Source organism: Podarcis cretensis (genome assembly GCF_951804945.1).
Source record: "Podarcis cretensis genome assembly, chromosome: 2".
Taxonomy (NCBI): domain Eukaryota; kingdom Metazoa; phylum Chordata; class Lepidosauria; order Squamata; family Lacertidae; genus Podarcis; species Podarcis cretensis.
The window spans coordinates 35,697,149-35,725,147 of record NC_137171.1 but is presented as its reverse complement, the minus strand read 5'-3'; the positions used below and the strand labels follow the sequence as shown (position 1 = coordinate 35,725,147).

The window sequence follows — 27,999 nt, the reverse complement described above, 5'->3', positions numbered from 1 at the left end:
GGGGTGGAAATCCGCCTGCGTCACGTGCCGAGCAGGTGGGCGTGGCGGGGTTGCCCCGTCCGGAAGCTTTGGCCGCCAACCTTTCTTTACCCGCCGCTGCCGCCGCCGCGCTAGTTGTTCTTCTTCTTCCCTCGCCGCCGGCCACCTTCCTTAGTCTGCTGGCGCCAGAGCGCATCCTTCGCCATGGCAGCCGCGGCGGCGACGACAACGACGACCATGAACCCGGACCTGCGCAAAGAGCGCGAGGGGGCTTCCTTCGACACGGAGAAGCTCACCAACGTCTTGGACGGAGGCGCGGAGCGGACCCGGCGCCGCAAGGAGATCGGTGAGAGGAGCCGCTTTGGGTGGGTCGGAAGAGCGGCGGCGGCGGCGGTGGCGGCTGCCATTCTGGACCTGGGAGGTGGGGGTTTAGTAGGATGGTGGGCGCGCCTCCTTCTCCTCCTCCTCCTCTGTGTGCAGCTACTACCTGGCGGTGGTAATTTGATTCGTTATCAAATTTGGGGTGTCCTCCGCGCCCCGCGATTCCACAAATCCTCCTCTCTCCAGATTGTGCCATTGCAACTTGTCTCATTTGGAACGCGTCTCGGCAAGCCTGAATCCTCTTCAGGCAGAGACCAATTAAAACGATACCGTAGTAATTAAGCATTAACTGCAACCTCAGAGATTAAATACCAACCGTTCATTTTCATGCCAAAAAGGGGGGGAAATAATAAACGGCGCGGCACCTAGGAGAAATAGACCGTTCAAAGATGATGTTGTTAAAAAGAAAAGATTTAAAAGGCATTGGAGGGAGAGAAACAAAGTATACACCTGCTGCGGAAATGCTCTTAATGTAGTTGCCTGGTGAGTTTGGTTCCGGAAGGCATTCCCTAAGCCGATGCAGTTATTAAAAACTAGATTTATATACTGTGTGAATAAGTAGTTGTTCTGAACAAGGGTGCTTCCCTCACCTTTGTTTTTAGAAGGTTGTCTGTGTGATCTCTGCTGCATGCAGTTTTTCTAAATGCTTGCATTTAAATAACTATTTTTTTAAATTTTAAAAGAACTTGGGGCATTTGTAATAAAAGGAGGATTAATCTGAATAGTGGCTTGACAGTACAAGGTAGCTTCCTATGTTCTGGCCTAAATGTTGCACAACACAATTCTAACACCCACTCCCATCCCTGCCTATGTTCCTGGCTGGGGTGTTGTTTTAGGATGATGTCTAGGTTTCTCTCCTCTGGTGTCTGTTGATGGAGAGAACCACTACTGGCGAAAGCATTGCCTTGCAAAACAGGCCCTGGATTTTCCCATATGGGTGGCAAGGTACCACCAAGGGTAGAGTGTAGAAATTCCCAAAGCAAGGTGTTGTAGGGTGCTGGTGTCTTTGAATCCTCAAGCGACGTGATTGCCAGGTCCCTTGGCAACACTAGGTTGAACCTTTTCCATGTCAGGATGTACAAAGATGGCCTGCTGATGGTAGCAATGGTGATAGCAAGCTGTCCAAACACAACAGATGCATGCCCCACTATTTGTGCCACTCAAAGCAATTTCTCACCTTTATGTCTTGAAGTTGTCAACAGTTTTATCAGTAGTGAAGCCACAACATAGAACCAGCCTTATATCATTTTTTTAAAGGAATATGTCTTGACTTAGCACTAAATTTCTCTTTTGTCTTCTCTACAGAAGCACTTGTGACAAACGACCCAGACTTCAAGCACAGTGATGTAAATTTCCTCTCCCGCAGCCAGCGCTATGAAGTTGCTATCAGGAAGAGCTCCCTTATGGTGATGAAGCTAAGAGAATATGGAATTGCAGATCCTGATGAGATCTACTGGTTTAAAAGGTACAGAAATCCAGTGCAGGGCACATAAAATAGCAGGTGCTCCTGTAAAGACAAAGGCAGTTGTTCTTCATTCTGTCATGGATTGAAAGGTTAAGGACACTGGAAAGCCATCAGAAGTTGCCAGCTGATTGTAAGGCTTACCTGAGTAAAACCTCCTGGAATTGATATGCAACTTCATGCTCATTTTGATAAGGCAACATTTCCTAAGACTATAAAAATAGTCCTTTTTACGTTCTGACCATGAATAATGTCAAACTGTAAGCTATTGAAGGCTGGGAACTACTTTCCAAAGTATCGGTATGAATCTAGACTGCAGATAAAGCTATTAAGTTAGCAGTATAACTGTAAGATACTTTTTATTTCCTTGACCACATCTTCCTCCACTAAGGCCTTTTCATGTTGAAATAGATTGGAAAGGGTTAAGCATTCTTTTAATCTACATTAGATGATTGGGCACTATTGAAGTTCCAAAGATCAAGTTTACAACATGGAAGACTGCCAGCTTGCTGTGAACTTAATTGTGCAGAATGTTACGTGACTTTTGAACCCATGAAATTAACTTGGTTTAATCATTGTTAGCTAGATGTTGTTGTTTTTTATTCCTCTTTGAAGATTGCTGAATGTGTAGGTCTTGAAGCAGGATTGCAAGTCTTTCCTCTGAAATAGTTTATTCTCGTTGGAACTGTTGATGTCAAATGGGTTGCTCTGGCCTACTCAAACTTCCATTTTAAAAACTCTGGGAAGGATGACCTTGCTATGATGTTGCAATGTGCACGTGCTAGTTGTTTCATACAGCTGGTTACTGTTTCCAAAAGAAACAAATCTCTCTTAAGTAAAGCAGTGTTGGCCAATTATTCTTGTAATTGTGTCGCAACTTAAAAGTATTTTATTGTGCCACTCTAGCATAAACATAGCTCCTTTTTGCCTTGGTTGGAATCCCCACCCCCGGTTTTGAGAGACATGGTACAGTCAGAAATTCAGCACTGGACAGGGAGGCAGGAGTGCAGGCCTGACCTGCTCAGAGCCAGGCCTGTCGACTTCTGTCCAAAAGTTCAGCAACACCTTGCACTGCAGGCTGGCTGCCTCAGAAGTGGCAGCTGACTGGCAGATCAGCCAACTATAATTTAAGAAGCAATAAAAGTGTCAAAGTGCTGAGATCCTGCAAGATAGAACCACATTTTTTGTACTGACCTTGCTTCTGGCCCAGTTTGGACCTTGTTTAATTTGCCACATTTGCAGTAAGGAAGATACTTCTCTCTAGACCAGAGTGAATCATAGAATCATAGAGTTGGAATAGACCACAAGGGCCATCGAGTCCAACCCCCTGCCAAGCAGGAAACACCATCAGAGCACTCCTGACATATGGTTGTCAAGCCTCTGCTTAAAGACCTCCAAAGAAGGAGACTCCACCACACTCCTTGGCAGCAAATTCCACTGTCGAACAGCTCTTACTGTCAGGAAGTTCTTCCTAATGTTTAGGTGGAATCTTCTTTCTTGTAGTTTGGATCCATTGCTCCGTGTCCGCTTCTCTGGAGCAGCAGAAAACAACCTTTCTCCCTCCTCTATGTGACATCCTTTTATATATTTGAACATGGCTATCATATCACCCCTTAACCTCCTCTTCTCCAGGCTAAACATGCCCAGCTCCCTTAGCCGTTCTTCATAAGGCATCGTTTCCAGGCCTTTGACCATTTTGGTTGCCCTCCTCTGGACACGTTCCAGTTTGTCAGTGTCCTTCTTGAACTGTGGTGCCCAGAACTGAACACAGTACTCCAGGTGAGGTCTGACCAGAGCAGAATACAGTGGCACTATTACTTCCCTTGATCTAGATGCTATACTCCTATTGATGCAGCCCAGAATTGCATTGGCTTGTTTAGCTGCCGCGTCACACTGTTGGCTCATGTCAAGTTTGTGGTCAACCAAGACTCCTAGATCCAGTGGTGAGACTCTGCTGTGTTTCTGGCATGCTACAGTTCACTTTCTTGGAGTTAGTGCCTTGTGAAACTTGTAACTCCAGCATGATTTTTGTTAATCCCTCTCCTGTGCTTGCGGCATAATTTATTCTAAAGGGTATGATCTGATCAGATGTGTCAAGTGAAAGAACTTTCACTTCTTTCAGCCCTGCTATTCTGCATCAGTTCTATAAGTAGAATGGCTTCTGGAGTTTAGAGAAACTAGGAAATCATTAATACAAGTTGCTAAATAAATAAAATAACTACATTGCTGTGCAATATAGTACCTTCTTACATTGATGTGCTATAATCTGAATTCTGTTCTATTGAGTAACATATTAATTTGTACTGCTTTTTAAGCACTCCTGTTTTATGAATCGGGTAGCTAACACCACCCCTTTAAAGTTTAAACCTTAAACTATTGAATGACACAGCTACTTATATCTGTGGGCAAAAGCTTTTCTCCCCCTGCCCCCTGTGCTTATGTAATTGTGACCGGGCAGGTTGAAGTTCAGTACACGGGCAGAAGTCAAGTGGGTGGAGCTTGGTTTCCTTTTTACCAGTTAACAACAGGCTTGGTCCTGTTTGTGGGATAAAGCATAAGGCAGGTAGCCTGCCTGGGATATTGCTATTTGATCTGCTCTCTGACATTGAAACTTCTCGCTCACTCTTTGTTTGAGCACCAGAATTCCCGCATTTTAAGCATTGTAATAAGAGACGAAAAGTAGTTTAGAAATCCATACCCATTATTTTGCCTAGCCACAGAATCTTTTTAGCAGCAGTGGGAACTTAGCGCATCTCTTCTCTCTCCCCTTAAAAAATAAAAAAGCATCAATAATGCCTGAAAATGCATAATCAGTGTTTTGTTTTGTTTGGGGCTCAGGAAATGGATTAGCTGAGCTCACTAGTTAGGCATGTTCATTCTGCTCAGCTCCCTCTCCCAGCCCTTAGTTCATCTCTTCCCTTCCCAGTGCCTAAAAAGGTAAAGGTACCCCTGCCTGTACGGGCCAGTCGTGACCGACTCTGGGGTTGCGCGCCCATCTCGCTTAAGAGACCGGGGGCCAGCGCTGTCCGAGGACACTTCCGGGTCACGTGGCCAGCGTGACGAAGCTGCTCTGGCGAGCCTGCACCAGCGCAGCACACGGAAACGCCATTTACCTTCCCGCTATAAAGCGGTACCTATTTATCTACTTGCACTTAAGGGTGTTTTGGAACTGCTAGGTGGGCAGGAGCTGGGACCGAACGACGGCAGCTCACCCCGCCGCGGGGATTCGAACCGCCGACCATGCGATCGGCAAGTCCTAGGCGCTGAGGTTTTACCCACAGCGCCACCCGCGTCCCAGTCCCAGTGCCTATGCATCTTCTATTGTCACAATTTCCTGTGCAGGAACCACCACCACCAACAACAACAACAAAATCAAGTAAGCCATCTAGTTGTCTAGTTGATATACTTGAGACTGTTCCTAATCTTCCACCCAAATCCTCCCATTCTGTATGACTAGTGCAACTGCATTCAGAATATTATATATACAGTACTTTAGAATGCCGCATAGTGGTTGAAATGCCTTTATCAGGAACGGCATTTTGTAGCACAATCCTAACCACGTCTAGTCAGAAGTAAGTCCTACTGAACTTAATTGGCCATACTCCCAGGTACGTGCTACATCCACTTATCTTGTGTATTTTCTTATACAGTGGTACCTCGCAAGATGAATGTCTCGTAAGATGAAAAACTCGCAAAACGAAAGAGTTTTTCGTTTTTTGAGTTGCTTCGCAAGACGGATTTCCCTATGGGCTTGCTTCGCAAGACAAAAATGTCTTGCAAGTTTGTTTCCTTTGTCTTGCAAGTTTGTTTCCTTTTTCTTAAAACCATGCATTCACTTCGAGGAGCAACTCATAGCACGCGGTGTGGTAGCCTTTTTTGAGGTTTTTGAAGACTTTGGTGATTTTTGAAGCTTTTCCAAAGTCCGTGCTTCGCAAGACGAAAAAATCGCAAGACGAAAAAACTCGCGGAACGAATTTATTTCGTCTTGTGAGGCACCACTGTAAGTACAAAAAAAGAAGGTAAGTCAATATGTCATGTGACAGTGTGAGTAACTCATCTGTTTAGCTTTGGGCCCAGGAGGAATTGTCAGGTGACTAACTGGAAGGGCTTGTATTACATTACGTACCCAACTGAATTATTACTGTGGCAAAGTTAACTGTTTGAAAGGGCAGGTGTGGCCAAAGTCATCTGTTGGTCCCACTGTTTCAAGCCAAATGCTGATTCAAAAAGTTGCTGAATTAACTTATCAGCAGGGCAGCGCTTGCACCTTCTCAGTCTAATCTCATAAGATAAATTGCTGGATGCTCATCTTTTGGGGGGTTTTTGTACAGCAGCCAGATTATGCAAGAGAGTACACTTTGCCTCTTTGCTTCTTTCATCATAAGGCTTTGGTGTAGCTCACTATTTTCCCACAGCTCATTATGTGGGTGGCTGTGAAAATAGTAAAATATTTCTTTTCTCACCCTCTTTTCTCCCCACCCTACCCTTTGGGGCTTCTAGTAGCTTGGAGAACTAAGATGATCATCTTTAAACAGAATAAACAAGAAGGTAGAACAAAATGGCATCTAATGTTGTTATTTTTCCCCTGCTTGCAATCCAAATTATTTTGATAAAAGGAATTCCTGATAGCAGATAGAAAGATGAGAGTTTCCAATCCTTTAACATTATGGCAGCTTTCTCACTTGTCCAGAAAAGGGAATGCTTTTCACTTGTCCAGAAAAGGGAATGTCTTCTTCTGTTTCAAGAGTTCTTCACATCCTGCAGAATGTTGAATATGAAATCAAAAGTGCTGTTCAGTGAAGGAGAAATGCATTCAAGTGCCTTCTGCTAGTAACCAAAGTTTAGAGAGCACACAATACCATTTTTCACCCCACTTGTTCCTACATTAAGAAGGTGGACATTTTCTAATCAAGTGAACAACTAATGTTGCCCTCTATGAAATAGATGATCAAACTAACTACTATTTCCCTCCTTGTAATAGATGGCCATTGCTGGTTGCCCAGTTGTGGTGGGCTATAAATGAAAATTTGTATCAAACCATTCTCTTATTTTGATAGAGGCCTTGATTCCTTAGGGTTGTACTATGTAAAACTGTATCCAAGTCATTATGGAAAACACACAAGTTGAGGTTTTTATTTTCACGTTGAGGTGTCTGGAGGGCCTATTTATATCCTTTAACAAATTTTACTCCCAGGCGAGCAGCAAGTGTGTAACATATATAAGCACCTGCCCTTTAACGATAACACCTGCTCTTTAATGACTTTATAGCATTTTCACCCCACTCGCCCTTGCTGTTCAGCTGACAAGGTTTTCAGAGCAGCTGATATGAAATCAACAATGACATAAAAACAATCTAAAGCTGTGTGAGATCTTTAAAATTGCCTATTTAAGATGGTGGCAATGATGGCATTTTGTGTCATGATCGTTATCCCCGCCTGCTCATAGGACAGCTGGTTCTACCATACTCTGTAGGAAGGAGAAGCCCAGGTCCAAGTGGTGATGTAGCTTTAGGCTGAGGTGGCAATGATTGCAGTTAATTTGATTTATTTGTTGCTGGCTTGCTCCTGGACTCTGTTCAAAGACCCGGTGTTCACCGCCTTTAAAGTTCTTAATGCTCTGTGGCCAGGATACTTAAGGCAGCTCTTTCATCCCTATTTACCTTACAACCACTAAGATCTGAGCATAAGAACCTTCTGGCAATCCTCCCATCTGTTCTACTGGTAGCCAATGCTAAACCTACCTTTTCAGCAGCAGGCATGAGTAAGCTTAGAAATTTACTTCACAGCATGGTGTGACAGGTTTACTAGTGTAACTCTTAATTCTGAGGGGGTAGGGCAATTACCTATATATTGTAACTAGTCTCCTGATGGTTACCTTGATACCTGAACTTCACTTTCATTTCCCCTCTCCTTATAGTTTTATTTGTACTGTTAAAAAATGTTTAATTGTACTCTGCTTTGAGAGTTTGGCAAGATTAAAAATTACCAAAATAAATAACATGAAGCCTGGTCACACACTTAGCAGAATATTCAACTTCCCTTTCCCTTTCTGAAGCAGCTTATCTCAAAGTATGAAGTGCAGTCTAGGTGTCCTTGGCAGGATGAAAACAAAACACTTAAGTGGTATCAAACTAAATGATTCTACTAGGACACAGACTTTTAGCTGGGCAGTGGAACTTCCCTCTCACCTTGCACCCCATAAATTTGCGCTGGAGGGGTAGGGGAAACTCCTAGAACAGACTTAGGGGGCATATAGGGAGAGAAGTGGTGGAGATGTTTCATTCGGCAGTTCTTGTACAAGAGGAACTGTTTAGTTGGATAGTGCCTGCTCACTCCAGTGAGTGGCGTTCTGCAAACTTACTCTGCTGAAGTGTCACAGTGGTGCAGACAAAACAATAGTAGTACAATCTAATGCTGATTTATAAAAAAAACACTTTACGGTGGGAAGCTCAGTCTGCAAATTGACTGTCTGCCTTCAGCAACATGCCTTTTAACACTCCTTTGTAATGCTTGTTAAACCCTGTTTTCATGTTGCACACACAGTCCTTGTCTTCCCATTTTCTTTGTCTTCAAATAGCCTTGTCAGCATAAACAGCATCCTGTATAAGCTCCAATGTTATTAAAGTAATAATTGCAAACTAGATGAGACAAAGCTTGATAATGGCAGAATTTGGGCTCTTCTGATGTATTTGAAGCTTTGATAGGGCTGGGGAGATTTGCCTTAAAACTTTGCTGTGGGGAGGAAGAAAGCTACGGTCAGGATTTTAAGAAATGCCTTGGCTGTTTAGGTGCGGATGGGTAGAAGCACCCTTTGTGCATGAATAGTATAGGTTTTGAATTTGATGTCACTGCATTTTATAAACTTTTTTCCATATACAGTAGTTCATTTATGCCTTTCCTGTGTCATTACTGGTATAGCTAAAATCTTTAAAAGTATGAAAAGGCTGGAAGACTTAGGGGGTATACGACTATGGAGAAATGGAGAGAGTAAAGCCTTGTTGGATTCTAGAAAAATAACAGCTACAACCTAATCTGCCATCTCTCTCTCCCATAGTGTGTGCATGGGTGCATCTGTTCTGCCTCTTGGTCTGCACTACAGCATGTTTACACCCACCTTAGAGAACCAGTGCACTGTTGCCCAGCGAGAGAAATGGCTGCCTCTGGCCTCGCGGTTCCAGATAATTGGCACCTACGCTCAGACGGAAATGGGGCACGGTTAGTTCTTTCCAGAGACTTACGGGTGATCCTCTGCAGTGTAACTCCAGTCCGGCAGTGCTTTTTAGGGTGGAATGGTTGCTTTAAAAAATACTGGAGTCAGAATTCAGTGCATCACCACTTCTGACTTTTCTGACAGTGACACTAAATGCAAAGTTGTGCTCTTCACGCATTCAAAGGTACCTCCTTGCTGTTAGCTGGTTTTATATCCTTGTTCTCAGATCTTGTATATAATACTTCAGTTACCCAAAGTTGCTTCCTAGATTGCTGACAGTGGGCATGAGTGAATTGTTCAATCAGCCTAGTTTTGTTTTGTTTTCATTGTGATGATGCCCAGGAACATTGCTGTAGTGTATCTCCAACATTCATCTCCACTTAAGCAGCTGCCTTAAGCTTATGTAATATGTAATAGATTGTACACGGCTCACAACCTATGTCCAAGTTACTTTGTTGTAAGTACTTGGATATAGGATGTGAGTAGTGTACAAAAGTGTGAAGCCAAAAGTGAAGTATGGAGCAGGTGTATTCCTTCATGAGTATACCAAATGAGCAGCTGCTAACTAGTGTACTTTTGGAGCAGGAAAAAATGTAGCATGCAAGGGCCTTGTAACACAGCCCTATGCTGGTCTGTTGGAGAAAATTAGTTGGCAGTAGAAAAAGCTTCTAGATCCTTTGCATGTTTTGTGTTAGCAGCCTTATATTTTAGATACAGCTCTTCTTCTGCTGAAATCAGTAATTCAATATCCGCCACCCCCAAAGCAGTCAGGCAAGATGAAAAATCTTGACTGCACTGTTTCAGGCCTTTCTGTGCATGAAGGAGGGCAAAGTTCTGGCCAGCATCCAAATGCAGCTAATACTTGTTGGATTAAGCATTTCATTTCAATTTCATGAACCAGAAGAACACATCTCAAGAACAAGATGAACAGGACAAAAAACCCACATCAAGAATATGAATATTTTCTTTTCCCTTCTAGCCACTACTCTTCTGTGGTAGGTAGTTTTTAAAAAGCACTAATCTCTTATCAGTTATGGGAGTATCCTGAGTTTATCAAAGCCCAATACTACTTTTATGACTTAGTCTGGATTGCTTGAATACTATACTTCCCTATTAAAGAAGAAATGGAATCTTTCAAGAAGATGGAGAGTACATGGATGAGAATGAAAACCTCTGGTTCCTAATTCATAATCTTCAATCAAACCCGGAGAATGGTGTCTCAGTTGAGCTGGGTTATATGATGAATCTGCTGTTAACTATTTGAAGTCTTGCCTTTTGCAAATGAACATTCCACATTGTTATGGTATACTTCACATCACCATTTGAATTAACGGTACCGCCTCTCAAGCAAATAGTTTAAAGGCCAGAAGCTGCAAAATGAATGGAACATCCTGTGAATAAGCAAATCATTGTCACACTCGTTTGTCTACCCCTTCCCTTGAGACCTTGTCTGTGGATGTGATTATTTATTTTTGCATGCTGTGTTTTCCTACTTTCCCTGTCTCTGTGTTGATGTGTAATACTTGTTGTATTCTGTCAACTAACCAGTGTCTTGATGATGATTCAGTCGTGCTGTCACCATTGATTGTTGTGTGTGGTGGTGGGGCAGTGCAGTTCCCGCTTAACATTTCAGATGATGATTCTTCAATAGCATGTGTGTTCTAGGATTACATCTGTTGGGTGGTGGATGACTTGCTGAACCGGCATTGCATTAGGATGGAGGCACTATTTAAAACAATCTGTACTGGGGCTGGTGTGGCAAGAACTTGTTTTTAGGGGAAATCTCTCTACAGGTAATATTCCAGCATTCTTCAATGGTGCATGTGAAGTAAACTCTTCTAGACATTTTAGATGAACAAAATGCCCAAATTTTAAAATCCTGATATTTTTGCATTAGCTATAGATTTGCTAGTCCAAGTGAGAATGGAACTCTTCATTTGGTTGCTGGATCCCTGCTCCAAATGGCAGCTCTGGACCCTTTACCATTTTGCTACTTCAGCCTGCTCTCCATTTTTCTTCTCCTGTGTGGTGCCCTGGCGTATTGGAGCTCCACTTGCGTAAACAGAGGCGATGAAGCAGCTCTGTGCTTTAGAGTGGAAACCTGCATGATTGCTTCACTTGTAAAATTACAACACTGAACATTGCTGTCTAAAAATTGACTTTTCTATTCCCTCTACTGTAGAGAGGTGTCTGTCCCCAATAGACAGAGACACTACATGCCAGTCTTTTTAATACTGTTCTCCTTTTTTTCAACTGCAAAGGCAGCCACACATATATAACTTGCTATGGATTAATAATGTAGTATGTTGTTGCACTATCCCCATAGTGTTGGAAGGGATTGGTTAACTTTATGATAAGCAAACTCCTAACCGTCCCACAACTCAGTGGTATGTGAAGCTAGGACATGTTGTACTAAGTTTTAGTGCTGGTATTAACAATACAGTTAGTACATGCCATTGTAGGATGTACATCCTTAGTTGTGGTTCATGTTTCACTAGCATGAGAAAATTGCCACACAATCAGCTTAAAACATCTTGATGCGCTTATAATAAATAAAGTACCGTCGTACTCCCATGAGTCCCATCCAACATGGCCAATGGCCAGGGATTATGGAAGTTGTAGTCCAGAACATCTGGGGGACACCTTGTGGGAAATGTTGTGAATTGCTTTGCAGTGGAAAAGCAGGCTAAAAATATAAATATATAAGTGGGACCTGAAACAAAGTATTGCTGTGTGACGTGCTCCCTGGTTAGGATTCCATTCACCCTCCCATCTGTGTTGCCAGTCCTCTCCCACCCCAACAGTTAGTGTTTTGTTTCAGTTGAGCATGCTCTGTCCTCACTGAACTCTTTGGGGATTTCACAATTTTTTAAGCCCTTCTGCAAGAGAGAGGGAGAGAGATGTAGGAATCTAAGTTCCCCCAAGCCTATTGATGCCTTCTTCATGGCTGGCACTGTTTTAACTATACAGTAGAAGTGCTCCTAACCTGGATATATAAAATAGAGGGGATAATAAATAGTACTTTGAGTTTTCAGAGGGCTTTACACCCATTACTGCAGTACTCCCCGCAGAAACCTTGCAAACTAGGCCTGTTATCATTTGCATGTTGCAGATGGGATGTTGTGTGTGTGAAAGAATAATGGCTTGTTTAAGGTCCTCTAGTGAGTACAGTACATGGCAGAGGTAAGATCTCACCAGGTTTGATTTTGCTCACATTTCTAGTCACGGCACCATTTAATGCAACAGGTGAAATGAGCACTGCGCACCAAGGTGTGTTGGATGGGGTGCTGGTATAGGAATACCTTAAGTATATAATGCTGCCTTCTGGATCAGAACATTATGGAACTTAAGTGTGGTGACTGGATTATCATAAGGAAGCATGTTTTGTTGCGTTTTGGGTGACCTTTGCTGGTGATGGCTCACTGGTTATAAATGTTGGCTGTTGATACAAAGCTATGGAGTTGTTCACTAGCTTTGATTGCTGATTCAGAGCACCATACTTTTCTGGATGGATAGTCTCCAACAAACTGGAGTAAAAGAAAATAAAACAGTTGACAAACAGGTTTGCTTTGAACAAGAGTAAACCAGCTTGGATTTTATGACTACACTCTCCCCCCCCCCCCCGGAACATGAATTGGGTAAGGATGGATTGCTGTCAACCCAATGTAAAACATTCCTTATCTAATTTGGTCCCAAGCCACTCCAGTTGTAAGACAGGTGGCTGTTTTGTTTTCAGTGTTTTATTCATTTTGAATACACTTCCAAGAGGCAAAGAGGACCTGGTAAAAAGGGGTCTGCGCTCTCTCTTGCCCTCCTGCCGCAATAGGATTGGAAGATCATCTTCACCCTTGGGTCCTATTATTGACATAACTATGAGTGGGCCTTGGGAAAAGAATGATGCTCTGGTAAAAGTGTGCTTTCTAAATTCTTTATTCATATAAAATTATTTTTGTCTTCCCCCCTCCAATCTGCACCTCTAATCTCACCTGCTTTAATCCTGTAACACCCCTTCACATTCCCTTCCCTCGGCATTTCTTCACAGCTCTGCTCACCACGGACGACCTGAGCCTCTGGACCTCCACCTGGGCATGTTCCTACCTACTCTCTTAACCCAGGCAACCCAAGAACAGCAGGATCGCTTCTTCATGCCTGCTTGGAACTTGGAGATCATTGGCACATATGCCCAGACAGAGATGGGCCATGGTACAGTACTTTCAAGTCTTATTTGCGAGTGTAGTACAGTGGTACATTGGGTTACAAACGTTTCGGGTTACAAACTCTGCTAACCCGGAAGTAGTACCTCAGGTTGAGAACTTTGCCCCAGGATGAGAACGTAAATTGCGTGGCGGCACTGCGGAGGCGGCAGCAGGAGGTCCCATTAGCGAAAGCACTCCTCAGGTTAAGAATGGTTTCGGGTTAAGAACGGACCTCTGGAATGAATTAAGTTTGTAACCTGAGGTACCACTGTATTTCTGGGTAAGAGATGTTGAGCAAAAGGCATGGGGGCATTTTCCCTTCCAGTCTAGGATTCTTCAGACTGTCTGATTCACAGCCAAGGAGTTCCCTGTATATGAAATGCAGACACATCTTCGTTTTTCTCGCATGAGCATATACATTTGTTGAGAATACATACATCAACTTTCAGATTACGTGTTATGATTGCATATGTGAGCTTGCACAAAGCAATATCAATGATTCAGCAAATAATCTTGAGCAAGAAACGTGAATTTTCTTTGACAAAGCCATCTTTACTTTAAATCACAGTTCAAATGTGATCTGAGAGAGTGAGATGCATCTTTCCTAACAGTCCTGTATCATCATCATCATCATCAACAATAACAGCAGCAGCAGCAACTTTTAAACTTAGATGCTTTTGTAGGAAACATATTGGCTTTTCAAGCAGTAGGTTCACCACATCTAAATAGGATAATGGCTTTTGCAATAACAGCTAGAATCCCCCTTTGGTGGACTCTTCTACTCAATGTAGCCTCTAATTTAAATAAACTTTGGTTGTAGCTCTTGTGTGTTTGACAAAATCCTGGCTTCTGCATCCTTGTAAGGCTTCCCAGTTAACTAGAGACATTTCAGCTTTTAGTACAAACTGAAATCAGGAGTTCATAGGCTTTTGAAGATACAGCAAAAGGATATTAATCCAGATCCCTTCTCTTTTGTGAGATACCATGTATCTACACCTAAGGAAAAGGAAACCTTCTCTCCTGTTTTTGAAGTATCATTGGAAACTTCCAAATGGTAAATGTTCATGTTGGTGTGGCACATTGCAAGATACTACTTACGCTTCTAATTTTAAGGTTATGGTGTGTCAATGTTTCTGGGTGTGTTTGAGGTGCTCTCTTGTTTTCCTCAATGAGAGGCTGTAATTAGGCAAAGAGCTCTCAATGTGCAAGGTGTGGTGATCTCTATCACATGGCACCTCAGTCAGTCTCCAGGCCCATCTTACTTTTGCCCTACTTGACGTTTTCTTCTTGAAGATGGGAAAACCAAGTTTCATTGAGATACTAAAACAACAGATCATTTTCTCCTTATTTAGGAACTGTCCCAAGAAATTGCTTATACTCAGTGTTCATTGGGCCTTTCCTGCTAGCAGTGGTCCTCATCAGTTGTTAGATGATTCTCCACCCCCCCCCCCTTATTTAGCAAGTTAGTTTTGCTTCTGGCTAGAAAGCCTAGAATTTACTCTTCAGCGGCACTAGGAAAGTCCAGCTTCTTTTTGCAGACAGTGTCCAAAACAATTTAAGTCATCTAAATAGCTTCCAGTTTCCCCACACGCTCCCTAAGTGACAGAAAACATATTATTTTTGTAGTTCCAGTTAAAAACTTCAAGATTAGTAATTCTCATGGTCCCCTCTGCAGAGTGGCAGAGAAGGCCACTGATGCTCAAAAGGCAAGAGGCCTAGTAATTTGTATTCAGAAAATCAAAATCTGTAAGGAATTAGACTATTAATTCCTCCATTTCTTTAAATAATGAGAGATGGAGCTAATGTAACATTACAAATAGCCCGCTTTTTATATTAAATTGTAGGATTTCAGTGGCATAGAATAGGGGAAAGCTGTGAGAGTTGTCTCACAGTTTACATAGGTTTCCCTGCTTGCTCACTTTTAGATAATTTTTTACAAGTCAGAGCATTCCAGTAAGAGTCTGTCTGCAAGCCTATACGAAACAGATTGTTTGTAAACTATTACATGTGCACAGGGATAGGCCACCAGAAGATAGATGCCTGCATCTCTCCCTCCCTTTCTTTCTCTCTCTCTCTCTCTCTCTCTCTCTCTCTCTCTCTTTCTCTCAGGCTCAGATGTGGGAACATTTATCTTCTAAAGGCCTCTGAGGCAGATGGTTCTTTCATTTTGATAGAATGAGAAAAAATGAGCAGGATTGTCAACCATAACCAAAGGCAGAACTGTGCCCAAGTCTGAATTTAGGTCAGTGTTTGATAACTAAAGACTGCAGAGGGCTAGTCAACCAAGCAGAGGGCCTTCTCAGCAGTGGCGCCCTCCCTGTGGAACACCCTGCCATCAGATGTCAGGGAGATAAAGAATTACACAAATTTTAGGAAACATTTGAAAGCAGCCCTGTTCAAGGAAGTTTTTAATGTCTGGCATTTTATTATTGTTTTATATTTTGCTGGAAGTCACCCGGAATGTCTGGGGAAACCCAACCAGATGGGCAGGGTATAAACAATAAAATTATTATAATTATTATTAATATTATTATTTATTCATGTACACATCTTACTGCTGCAACCAGTGGTTGAGCACATTCCCTTTTTTAAATGCTAAAAGCTGGAGGGGTGTATCTATAGTTTTGCTCTAGAACAGGCTAGCATACAAGGTTCCCCAGTTCCCATCAGTCTCAGCCAACATGGCCAATCGTCATGGGTTATGGGAGTTGTAGTCCATCATCTGGTGATACCAGGATGTCTACCCAGGCTCTGGACTTCACAATTTGCTATGCAATTGGCCAAACACATATCTCAGTGTCTAATAATAATAATAATAATAATAATAATAATAATAATAAGTTATTTATTTATAACCCCGCCATCTGGCTGGGCTTCCCCAGCCACTCTGGGCGGCTTCCAAAAGAATATTAAAATACATCAAATATTAAAAGCTTCCCTTTAAAAGCTTCAAACATTAAAAGCTTCCCATTAAAAGCTTCTTGTTCAGCATTGCCATGTATCTGCTTCAATTTTTGAAAATAAGTACCCAGTATACCTTAAATGCGCTCTGACTCTTTCAAAAACCAAATCCTTCACAACGTTCTCAGAACCTAGAAAGCACAATCAGCCTATATCCGATTCAAGGAACTCATATTGCCATGAAATAACCCAGTTTGGGTCACCTGGAACCTTCTGTGGAAGCTCAGTTGCTATTTTGACATAAGCAGCCTTCAATTCCTCCATTTCCTTGAGCCACGAGAGACAGACACAACACCTGTTAGGCTTCATTGCTTACTTTGAAAATGATGTGTGTCCAGCAACAGCTATGAAGAAGATGATGGCTGTGGGGGTGGAAATCAAAATGAAAATCAGCATGGATGAAGCAGTTGTTGAAGATTGCAGCCTGTGAGGATTTTCGTGCAACACACAAGCGCCAGCCGGACTTTCCATCAAGTTGACATGCTGGTCAAAAATGTTGCACAACTGCTGGTGCACACTTAACATTGCAACACAAACAGGTGCACAGATAATGAATTGGGAAATGAGCTTTTATTAAGATGCATGTTGAAGATTACAGGTACAACTGTGCCCATCACTTGCACAACAATGGAACTCTCCTACTTCTGGCCCTGTCATTATATTGGATCACTCAGTATCTGGATTTGAGAAAATACCTTCCTCATGTGAATGGTGATGATTGGGAGCAGAATTCAATTATTGTGCTTCTCTCTTTAATTCACCTTATCAGGTACTTACGTTCTACACTCTGCACACATGCTTTAGTGACAAGTAAGCAAGAAGTCGTGAGCAGTGAAAACCTCTTGGCTGTAAAACCAGTGAGCTTTCAGGATGGAGGTGCCTAAAAGTGGAATGATCTAGTTTGCAATCTTTTATTGGTGTTGTGATCAAAGGAAGAGTGGCATACTTCCTGCTATTCACACATGCAGTTTATTTCTTTCATAATGTGTCATCTACTTCCCATTGTGTAACTATAATTTGCGATAAATGTTCTGCTTTTGCATTACCTATATAGTTGCATTGCCTCTGGAGTTCACTGAAAAAAATGTATGTGTCCATGTTGTTATAACCTGTGACTGTTGAAATAAGATGTGCTACGTGTCTACAGGAACTCATCTCCGAGGTCTGGAAACCACAGCTACATATGATCCTGCTACCCAGGAATTTATCCTAAATAGTCCAACTGTGACTTCTATTAAATGGTGGCCAGGTGGATGTAAGTGAATTATTTCAACTTTGAAGCTAAAGAAGGAATTTTCTCCTCATGCAGTCAAATATTTTATAAGAGGGTGAAGTCAGTTAACGTTTTAAAAATACATCTCTGTGTACACACACACACACACACAGAGAGAGAGAGAGAGAGAGAGAGAGAGAGAGAGAGAGAAACGTTTTTGATTTTGTTTTAGGGCCAGATTGTGAAACCAACATTTTAAAATTCACTACCACACATGAATAAATGTTTTTGTTATAGCACTACTGCTTTTCTCATGTTAGAGGAAGTGATGTTACGTTGGAAAGGCTTGGTCAGTTTTAATTTATGATTTTGGGAAACTCATTATTCGTTATTGGGGCAGAACCCGATTACATTTATATTTTTTAAAGTCTTGTGAATGCATTAAACAAAGCCACTATTTAGCAACCTAAATTGGGTGCTTCTGGAACTGTATAGTGAAGCTTCCAATTGTTTACATTTGTTTTCCTTCCCTCCCTGCAGTGGGTAAAACATCAAACCATGCCATCGTTTTGGCTCAGCTTTACACCCAAGGCAAATGCCATGGCTTACATGCTTTCATTGTTCCGATACGTCAGTTGGGGACTCATGAGCCATTGCCAGGTATGGGCATCCTATTTTGGAGACTGGGATAATGCCTTATTAGTCACTTTCTAGCTATGTAGTATGCTGTAACTCAGGGGTTGCTAATTCATGACCTGTGGGCCATATGCAAAGGGTTTTTTTTCTTTTTTTAGAGGTGGAGACGCATAATATTGCCTTTAAAAGTGTATTATAAAAATTATTGTTCCTATGGGTCCTGTTACCTTAATACAAAAATGTTTTTTGTATCCCCAAGATCTCCAGAATTTCTCCTTTTACTTTTTTTTTTAATATAGTTAATGAATGATAAAGGGTGTAAAAATAGTGTGGAAAAGGTGGTGAAGAGTCTTTTTGAAGACACACTTCAGCTCTTTGATACTTGTAGCTGGTTAATATTGTGGCAGAAGGTATTTCTATTAATGCCTCATTTTGGCTTTGCATTAAAACACTGCCTCTTTTCCTTATCCTTCCATTATAACATGTTTGTTAGGTATAACTGTTGGTGATATTGGACCAAAATTTGGTTATGATGAAATGGATAATGGTTACTTAAAAATGGACAACTTTCGCATTCCTCGGGAAAACATGCTTATGAAACATGCCAAGGTAAATCATTATGTTCTCTTTGCTTTTTTTGTATTGATTTGTGGAATTACCAGTTATTTTAGCCAACTCTAAAGAGACTGTTCCATGTGGAGGCGTACTAAGGTTACTTTGGCTAGATGTTAGAAGGATATGTTTTCAAGAGGTAGCTGACTACTTTGTACTCAAAAGCAGCCGTCTGTAAATTGGTCTTCAAGGAAGAACAATCAAGTCTCCATTTAAGATTAGCCCTGTTATCTTTGGCTAGAGAGTTTGGAGTTCTAGGGTTCTACTAATCCATTTGCCATTCTTGGTTAGCTCCCTAGAAGCTTTCCCAGGAGTGTGTCAAAGTTCAGTACACTCTGATTATGTAAGACAACTGAGCTCCTAAACAATTTGGTATTGGTAACATTCCTGATCTTCTAATCCCTGTGAAATGAATTCAGTATCTGGATGGGCAGGGTAGTTATCAGACTCTTAATTTTCTGCTCCAACCTACTTCTCCATGTGTAGCTGGCCTCTGTTTTGCATAATAGGCATATGATAAATGATGTTAACAGCTAATCTAAATTTCATTGCTTGGATCATATTACCTTCTTGGCCACCAGGTTGACAGTGTCACTGGATAAGCAGCATGTGCTCAGGCAGGAAGCAATTAAAAGTGCTGAACATGGGGATCTTTTTATACAAATGCACAAACTATGTTTTACATAAAGTTGAGAAACAAAGCCAAGTATAGAATGACAGAGTCTTTGAAGTAGGTCTAATGACTGAATACCTGTCTGGACATATATTTTGAGTGCCCCTGTGACAAAGCACTTGTGAAACTCTTAAAAAGCTATACAGTGGTACCTCGGGTTAAGTACTTAATTCGTTCCGGAGGTCCGTTCTTAACCTGAAACTGTTCTTAACCGGAAGCACCACTTTAGCTAATGGGGCCTCCTGCTGCCGCCGCATCGCCGGAGCACGATTTCTGTTCTCATCCTGAAGCAAAGTTTTTAACCCAAGGTACTGTTTCTGGGTTAGCAGAGTCTGTAACCTGAAGTGTATGTAACCTGAGGTAGCACTGTATGTCTATGAACAAGCATTTCAGATTTGTGAACTCTGTCCTTCTAGGTTGAACCAGATGGCACTTACGTGAAACCTCTTAATGCCAAGTTGACATATGGAACCATGGTATTCATCCGATCAATTATTGTTGGGGATGCTGCTCGCTCTTTAGCCAGAGCTTGCACAATTGCCATTCGCTACAGCGCAGTGAGGCACCAGTCTGAACTGAAGCCAGGGTAAGAAGCACGGCTACTGGATGAGTGTTCCTGACTCATGTGGTGAAATTCTTGATTAGTGTCCCCAGCTCTGTGGGCAGCCTAAAACCCTTAGCATCCCCTGAGCTTTTACCTTTTCTCACCTGGTAAACATCCTGTGACACCTAGTCTCTAGTCCTGCTTCCACGCATATAGTTTTCCCAATCAGTATGTCCTTTCTGCTGATCTGATTTTCAGTCACATCTGTCAACTCTTCAAGAATATTTAGTATATTTAACCTTCTGCCTTTTAACCACTTTATTAAAATTTAAATAAATGTGCATGTAACTCTTTGTTTGCTTTCTGCTGCAGTGAGCCAGAACCTCAGATCTTGGATTATCAGACACAGCAGTACAAACTGTTCCCTCTTCTGGCAACGGCATATGCCTTCCACTTCGTGGGCGCCTACATGAAAGATACCTATCGGCGCATCACTGGGAACATCAATGACGGAGACCTGAGTGAGCTGCCAGAGGTAGTACTCTTGGTCTTATAAAGCGAGAAGCTGGGCAGTGAGCCTCTTCTTTCAGTAAAGATCAGGTTGAAGGTGGCTCCTGGGAGGGAAGGGGCGGGGGTCAAAGGAAGGAGAGTGAGAGAAACATTACCAAGTGAATTCACAAAAATAAATGGCATTGCTTCAGTTCCAAGTATTGTCGCCTAGATACAAATAGAAAATGGGAAAATAAAACCTATACATATATAAATATTCAGATTGAGTTTCCTCGTCTAAGAGGAGGATATTGTACCTGGAGTTTGAGGGAAGGGGGCCACAAGATAAATGTAATTCTGCTACTTCTCTCCTCCATTGTTCTCCAAAATGGTTGTAGAATATGTGCTGTAGCAAATCTTGCATTTGTATATTGTATATTTGTAAATTTGTATATTTGTATATGGGTCACAAGTACTTTTCAACAACAGCGGTAATAGTTACTGGGCCTGGGGATCCCAGGGGAAAAGGAAATCTAGCTAATATCATCCTAGGCATTTGAAACATGTGGGCTCCCCCCAGGTCAGTTTTAAGGCTTTATCTTCCTACCTTCCCACCATTGAAGTCTGGGTGGGGGTGTTAATGTTGCAGTAAATGACAAACCTTGCAGAAGTATTATAGATAACTTGGTTCTTAACTTCTACTTCTTCCCCAGCTGCATGCATTATCTGCAGGGCTAAAGGCTTTCAGTTCCTGGATTGCCAATGCAGGCATTGAGGAATGTCGAATGGCGTGTGGTGGGCATGGCTACTCCCGCTGTAGTGGCCTACCTGACATTTATGTCAATTTCACCCCCTCCTGCACATATGAAGGAGAGAACACAGTAATGATGCTGCAGACGGCACGGTGAGTGATGCAGCTTTTCGCTTGTAGCTTCACTTGTTGCGTGTCTTTAGTCATCTCTTTAAGAGGGACTCGGCATAGCTCTAAGGAAATCGCCCTTTCAGCGCAAACATTTCTGGTTTCCTGAAGGAATGATTACCCCTCTCCTCCCCTTGTGCCAGGAAGATACAGAAAATACAAGAGTCACGTCAGTCCAAGAACTAAACTCTAGAATGTTCAGCTTCCAACCTTATCAATGTTTTATTGGCAAGAGGGGTGCAAATGACACTGATTATTATCATGTTGCCTTCCTTCCTGTTTGTACTCTGCATGTGGCTTTCTCCCTTTCTTCACATGGCTACCAATTGAAATCAGTTTGTAAGTTGTTTTAAGCTGCAATCAGCCAAGTAATGTAGTGTGCATTTGTTTGTTTTATTTTGGCATCCAGGTTCCTTGTCAAAAGCTATACCCAAGTTAGTTCTGGACAGCTAGTGAGTGGCATGATGTCCTACCTGAATGACCTACCAGGGCTACGCATTCAGCCCCAGCAGGTGGCTGCTAGACCCACAGCAGTGCATATCAACAATCCGTCTAGTTTGGTGGAGGCATATAAACTGAGAGCTTCTAGGTAAGTTTATATAAAAAGTGCATAAAGTGGATCATAGTAACACTGTTGATTTCTTGAAATCAAAGAATGACATGTTGTTGTCTTTAAATTAAAAACAAAAACAAAAACTTGCCCATCTCAGGACACTTGTTTTGACAATCTCACACCTGGTTGGTGTGCAGTGAGTCTTGCTTATCTCTGCTGCTGTCTTCCAAACATGAAAATGCCTCTTCCAGGATGGGCAATGCTGTGATCTGTATGGGAACGGGAGAGAACGTGCTAACAGCTACGGAGCTGTGTAGGGTGCAGTAACACTGGAAAGGGTGTTCGCCACTGTGGTAGAACCTCTCGGTAAATTGTAATTAGAAATGCTCTAGGAACAAGCTAGGGGAGAGAAACTGGACAGGAATATCTAGTATAGTTGATAAGATGCCCTGCTGATCAAGTTGAATAGATAAAAGAATGCATGGTGGGTGGAGTACTGGCAGAGAAGGATTCCCCATCCAGGAAGGGATTGGCTGCAAGTGGACGAGGATAAACGCCACCATCCTACCTGGGAGATGGTGGTGGTGGGGAATTCCTTTTTCATAGTCACTCAGAAGTGAATGTTTCTGTTCCCTGAGAAATCACAGCATTGTTACGTTGCAAAGCCAGGATACTGTCAGTGCTTACCAGGTCTTAAAATAGCATCCTTGCTATCATAGCATGTATCAGAGTATAAATTTCTATCTATGGCTGCTGAACCTTTCCCCTAATTACTTGACACAAATAGCTGGGATTCCAAAGGGGAAAAAGAAAAACATAATGTGCAGCCAACTTGCAACATTGCTTTTACTAGTTCGCAGAATGGCAAACGTAATTTGCAGCCCGTGACTTGTAGAATAAACAAACATGCTGGTCTTGACGGTGTTCCACATAAGTGCAAAGTTAAAATTGTGCTGCACAGTGTAGCAAAACGACCTGTGCAACAGGATAGAAATTCCTATGTGGACAGAGATGAGCGGAAATGAGCATGGCCACTAAGTGAATGGGGAAGTACATGAGCACATCACAGTCACTTCAGAGAGCTTATTTTCATTCTGCTTTAAACCACCTGAGAGCAGTATTGGATGGTGAATGGGTGCTCCAATATTTTTATTTATTTTTTTGGAATATTTTATAATATTATAAGAACAACATATAATCAAATAGTTTTCCCCTAACCCCCCCCAAACAGTCCCAACGACGTCCATGTAATTACATTAGTAATATAATCAAATAAAAAATATTTCTACAGTTGCTAGTTTAAAAAATATAATTCCACATGCTGCCATGTGTCTTAGGTGGTTTAAATGCATGTTCTTTCTTTGATGCATATGTAATAATGGAGGATCACGTTATGTAAAAGTTATGTAGTTTCTCATGTTGTTTTCTTTCATGTACCCTTTCTGTTAACTTTTCCATCAAAATTAATTCCCAGATATAAGCATACCAAACTTCATATAGGTTCACGTTTAATGTCCTCCAGTGTCTCGCAACAGCAAGACGTGATGCAGTTGTAAGATGCACAATTAAGTCTTTGTCTCTCCAATATTAAGAGTGAGATTTATCTGCTTAAAGTCTACCCCAAATTCATGTTTGATATCTTCTAGGTAGATTTGGGCAAGTACTTGAATGTATAATTTTGGGGGCTTGTGGTCATGGCATTTGTTGTTGCTTGTACCAGCTCCTAGGTTCTCTTAGTGTTACATTTAATGGGCTTGAAAGTTCACTCTGCCAACTGTTGGTTTGTTGCTACTTTGAATAAGCTGTGTTAATGTCCTTCCTTGGTACAGGCTGGTTGAATTTGCTGCAAAGAATTTGCAAGCTGAACTGAACCGTAGAAAGAACAAGGAGGATGCTTGGAACCGGACTTCCGTTGATCTAGTGCGAGCATCTGAGGTTAGTAGAACCACTCAAATACTATTTTTGGAAGCCTGTTGACTGCCCCACAGAAACCTGAATTCTCACTTGTCCATTAAATATTCCGTTTTAGGCCCACTGTCACTATGTGGTGGTCAAGCTATTTACAGCAAAGCTTTCAGAAATTGGTGACCCAGCTGTTCGTGCTGTCCTTAACAACTTGTGTCTGCTGTATGCACTCTGTGGGATCAATAAGCACAGTGGAGACTTTTTGCAGGTCAGTGACTGAATTCTATCTTGAGCCAAAATGCTCTTCTCTGTTGTTAATTTAATAATAATAATAATAATAATAATAATAATAATAATAATAATTTATTATTTATTATTTATACCCCACCCATCTGGCTGGGCTTCCCCAGCCACTCTGGGTGGCTTCCAAAAAAAATAATAAAATACTGTAATACATCAAACATTAAAAGCTTCCCTAAACAGGGCTGCCTTCAGATGTCTCCTAAAAGTCTGGTAGTTGTTGTTCTCTTTGACATCTGGTGGGAGGGCGTTTCACAGGGAGGGCGCCACTAAAAAAGGGAGGACGGGGAGAAGAACCACCTAACTGAGGCAGCTAGAATTAAACAGTTCTTGGTGCGGGGAGCGGGGGAACCTTTGGGTGACGTTTTGGCAATGGAGCTAAAGGCAAGATGGGTGGTTTTGGATAAAGCAGGCCATACTTTGAAGTTGGAATTTTCATGTATGTTTGCAAAGCAGAGGTGGTTTAGGGGAGCATACAAATAGGTATGACGACAGATCTGGGAAAGATCTCCGCTCTAGAGAACTGCCTTCCAGAGTACACAGTACTGGGCTGGATGAACTCTGTCTAAGGCAGCTTCCCACATTCATAGCAGGGAAAGCCATACAAGTATGATAACTTGTAAGTATGACAGGAGGGAGGGAGATGCTTGTTTCCAAACATACTATCATCCTTTACTTTATATTTAGGTCCTGGTCAGCCTTTAGCTAGCTTGGGCTTCACATTAGCTTAATATCCCCCAGTATTAATTGGGAGACACTTTTTTGTGCCAGGAATCTGTGTGCGTGTGTATAACATATTACACACAAATAAAATCATTCTGTAAATTTACTAGCGTACACTTCTTTTTTACTAGCATGAAAAGAAGCTAATAGCCTGTTTCCATGGCAGCTGCAGAGGAGGTTGGCATGCCTGCCAACCTTATTCTTGACAGCTTTATATTCACCTGTGTAATCTTGCCCTTCATGGGCGATTCATACTGTAGCTGCAAACCACAAAGTGCTTAGATCTGTAAAACTGTGGATTCCTTTTTGCCTCAGGGAGGCATTTTGACAGATGCACAGATAATTCAGGTGAACCAGCGCGTGAAGGAGCTCTTGGCATTAATCCGTCCCAATGCAGTCGCTCTAGTGGATTCGTTTGACTTCCATGACAACGTTCTTGGATCTGTGCTTGGCCGATATGATGGTAACGTCTATGAAAACATGTTTGAGTGGTCAAAGAAATCACCACTAAATAAAACACAGGTCAGTAAATATTTCATTCCCTTCCCTAGTATATCTACCAATTGTGAGGCGCAGTAAGAAATGCAGAGTTATCAAACAATGGTTTGAAAAGAAAATCCTGAGGTAAAATTGTGACCTTTTTCTATGGTTAATGTAGTGATGCAGGCCTCTTGGGGTTAGTAAAAATATTTTAAAGTTGCCCCAGGTTGCTTGAGTTGTGCACCCTGAATTAAGGAAACTACAAGGTTCACATTCTAACTAAACCACAAAACATCATGATTGGGGTGGATAGGTGGGCCCTCTTATTTCTTCTCATTTTTCTGCTTCTACCAAACATCCAAACTCTGACTTAAAAAGGATCCTAGGCCTTGTTTCACTGTCATGTGTAGTAGTAATTGATATGGTGCTATTACCATTACAGTAGTGATAAGCTGTGCATGTATATTCTGAAGTACTCAAAAGGTTTGCAGCTCTGTGAGGGAGCTGCATGGTTCTTGCAGCACGAGAGACGTTAACTTTAAACCAAATACTTAATAACAACTTATCTTGTTACTTCTACAGGTCCATGAATCTTTTCACAAGCACCTGAAGCCAATGCAAGCCAAACTGTGATGGCGTTTGCTGCTCTTAATGCACTATTCTCCAGTTCCTGGAATTGATGTCATTTGCCCTATGAGCACTTGAATCACTTGGCAAATCCAAACAGTCATAGGGTAGTTACTAATTGTAGCCTTTCTTCCCAATTTTTAATAAATTTTGAAAGGATTAGAGTGGGGGGGAACACAGGATTATAGAAGTGCAATTGTAATTATGCTCAGAAACTAACCTTTTTAATGATTCAAAAAAAGCTTTACAGATTGGTGTGAAGTGTCAATTTGTGAAGCAGTTTAAACTGCTGCAGAGGCCTGTACCATCTATAGCAGAATATTCACTACTAAGTAGTTATGGAGGTAGCTGCTGGGGAGCAACAGCTTCTCGTCTGGAAACTCCTTTAAAGCTCAATATAGTATTGCACACCTTGTCAGCATTTATACCCAACACAGGTGAGAATTGTCGGAATCCTCCACATTTATTCTACTTTAGTGAGGTCTCCAAAAGTCTTGTCAGGAACTGGGCTTTGAGGACCTGGTCAGGAATATTTTGTGTTCATCATAGCTTCCATACTTTTGTGTACCAGTAATAAACTCCTATCATCATGGGTTCAGACTCTCAGCAGGAGTCGTCATCATCTTGTTTGTTTGTGTGACACAGTGCTTTCCCAGACAGCAGCTAGGAGTTCATCTCCCTTTCTCTAGAGCTGTAAATCATAACACATCACCCATACAACTGCCTCTGAGGCACAGAAGTGTGTTCTGTCTCCCGCTATTACTATTTGTTTGTAGTGCTGCCTTTCATCTAGGACTGTGGAAAAATGTCAAGGTTCCCTGCTCTTGAGTCTAGAAAGTAATAATGGGAATACTTTTACCTTTGCAGTTCTTAAAATTTTACACAGTTTCTGATCTGTAAAGCTTTTAATGTGCAACTAGTTGAGAGAGGAAACCACCTTCACCCCACTTGCCCCATTTGACCTGAAAGGTGAGCAAGATCACAGTCTCTGAAACACTTTAAGAGGGAATGATTTGTGCCCTGCATTTTAATGAATCATAGACTTGATGGGAATATGGTCCAAACTTCAACGATGGACAGAAGTCTTGTCAGCCTACCTACACAATCTGGATCTCGGGGTACCGTAGAGAACAAGAGTACCCATTAAGGTGCCTTTAGACTAAGTAACTCCAGGTTACTATACTGTTAGCAGGCTAACATTTTAGTATTGTACAGAAATATGAAATCAGTGTGACTAAAAATTGTGGCAAAATGGTTGGATTCTGCCTTGTTAATATTATCCTGGCACATCAAGATTTAAGGATCATCAACTGAGGAACTTTGAGTTGCCTTCAATTATGTGAAATTGTGTAAGGGGTTAAAACTGGAATTTCAGAGTTGATTCTTGGACCAATCTGATGCCCCCCATTCAAGAGCTGAACCTACTGCAAGGCTATCCTCACACAACCTTCAAGCAGAAGCACTGTATATTTGAACTGAATACTGATTGTAAAATTTATCTTAATGTCTAGCTGCTGAATCATTCCATCTAACATACCTAATTACTGTACTGTTAACAATGTGCATACTGTGTGCTTCCAGTACCTTGCTGATTGAGAAATGATGCAGTTGGAGAACACCTTATGTACCCTTAATAAATAAATTCATTTTAAAACAGTAAAAATACTTTTGTGTGTATGATTGTGTCTTTTCATTCATGTAAAGCACCAGAAGCAAGGGAAGTGGGGAAGGTGAAATGAACAGTGCTTTAAAGGTAGAAGTATTTAGGAATACATTTATTTGGAAATAGAAGTTGGCTTGCTTAAGCCCTGTGGGTTCTCTTCATTACTTTCAGCATAGTCTTGAGGAAAACTCTGCTGGCTTCAGACATCCCTGAATGCCAAAGACACAGTGAGGAGGATGGCTATCTTCCAACACAGTCTCCCAGGCACCAATGGCTTCCGCCTGGCAGCTTCATCCCTGACACTTCCACCTATGAATAACCACTGGTTCATCCATTCACTTTGCACCTGAAAGGTGACTTCTGCCACCCCTGAATGAACATGTAATTCCCATGCCATGTCTGAAGGGCGACATATGCGTGCACACACACATGCCATTCACCTCAACCACATTCAAAATTTTCCATTCATACAAG

The 27,999-nt window shown here is 41.8% G+C and overlaps 1 protein-coding gene across 3 annotated transcripts; it reads left to right on the top strand.

Moving 5' to 3' along the window:
* The first annotated feature begins 166 nt into the window (after positions 1–166).
* On the top strand, positions 167–27,525 carry ACOX1 (acyl-CoA oxidase 1). Of its 3 annotated transcripts, none has more exons than XM_079966041.1 (14): positions 167–325; positions 1,666–1,825; positions 13,074–13,234; positions 17,336–17,443; positions 17,942–18,061; positions 18,531–18,646; positions 19,739–19,908; positions 20,239–20,401; positions 21,069–21,259; positions 21,684–21,863; positions 23,657–23,762; positions 23,857–24,000; positions 25,071–25,277; positions 25,818–27,525. In XM_079966041.1, the coding sequence occupies exons 1-14, from the start codon at positions 184–186 to the stop codon at positions 25,866–25,868; spliced, it is 2,019 nt and encodes a 672-aa protein (XP_079822167.1). In that variant the 5' UTR covers positions 167–183; the 3' UTR covers positions 25,869–27,525. The 3 variants fall into 3 exon arrangements, with proteins under 3 accessions (XP_079822167.1, XP_079822168.1, XP_079822169.1); XM_079966042.1 differs by lacking the exon at positions 13,074–13,234 and adding an exon at positions 8,876–9,036; XM_079966043.1 differs by lacking the exon at positions 167–325 and adding an exon at positions 8,876–9,036 and having other exon boundaries at positions 1,686–1,825.
* The last annotated feature ends 474 nt before the right edge of the window (positions 27,526–27,999 follow it).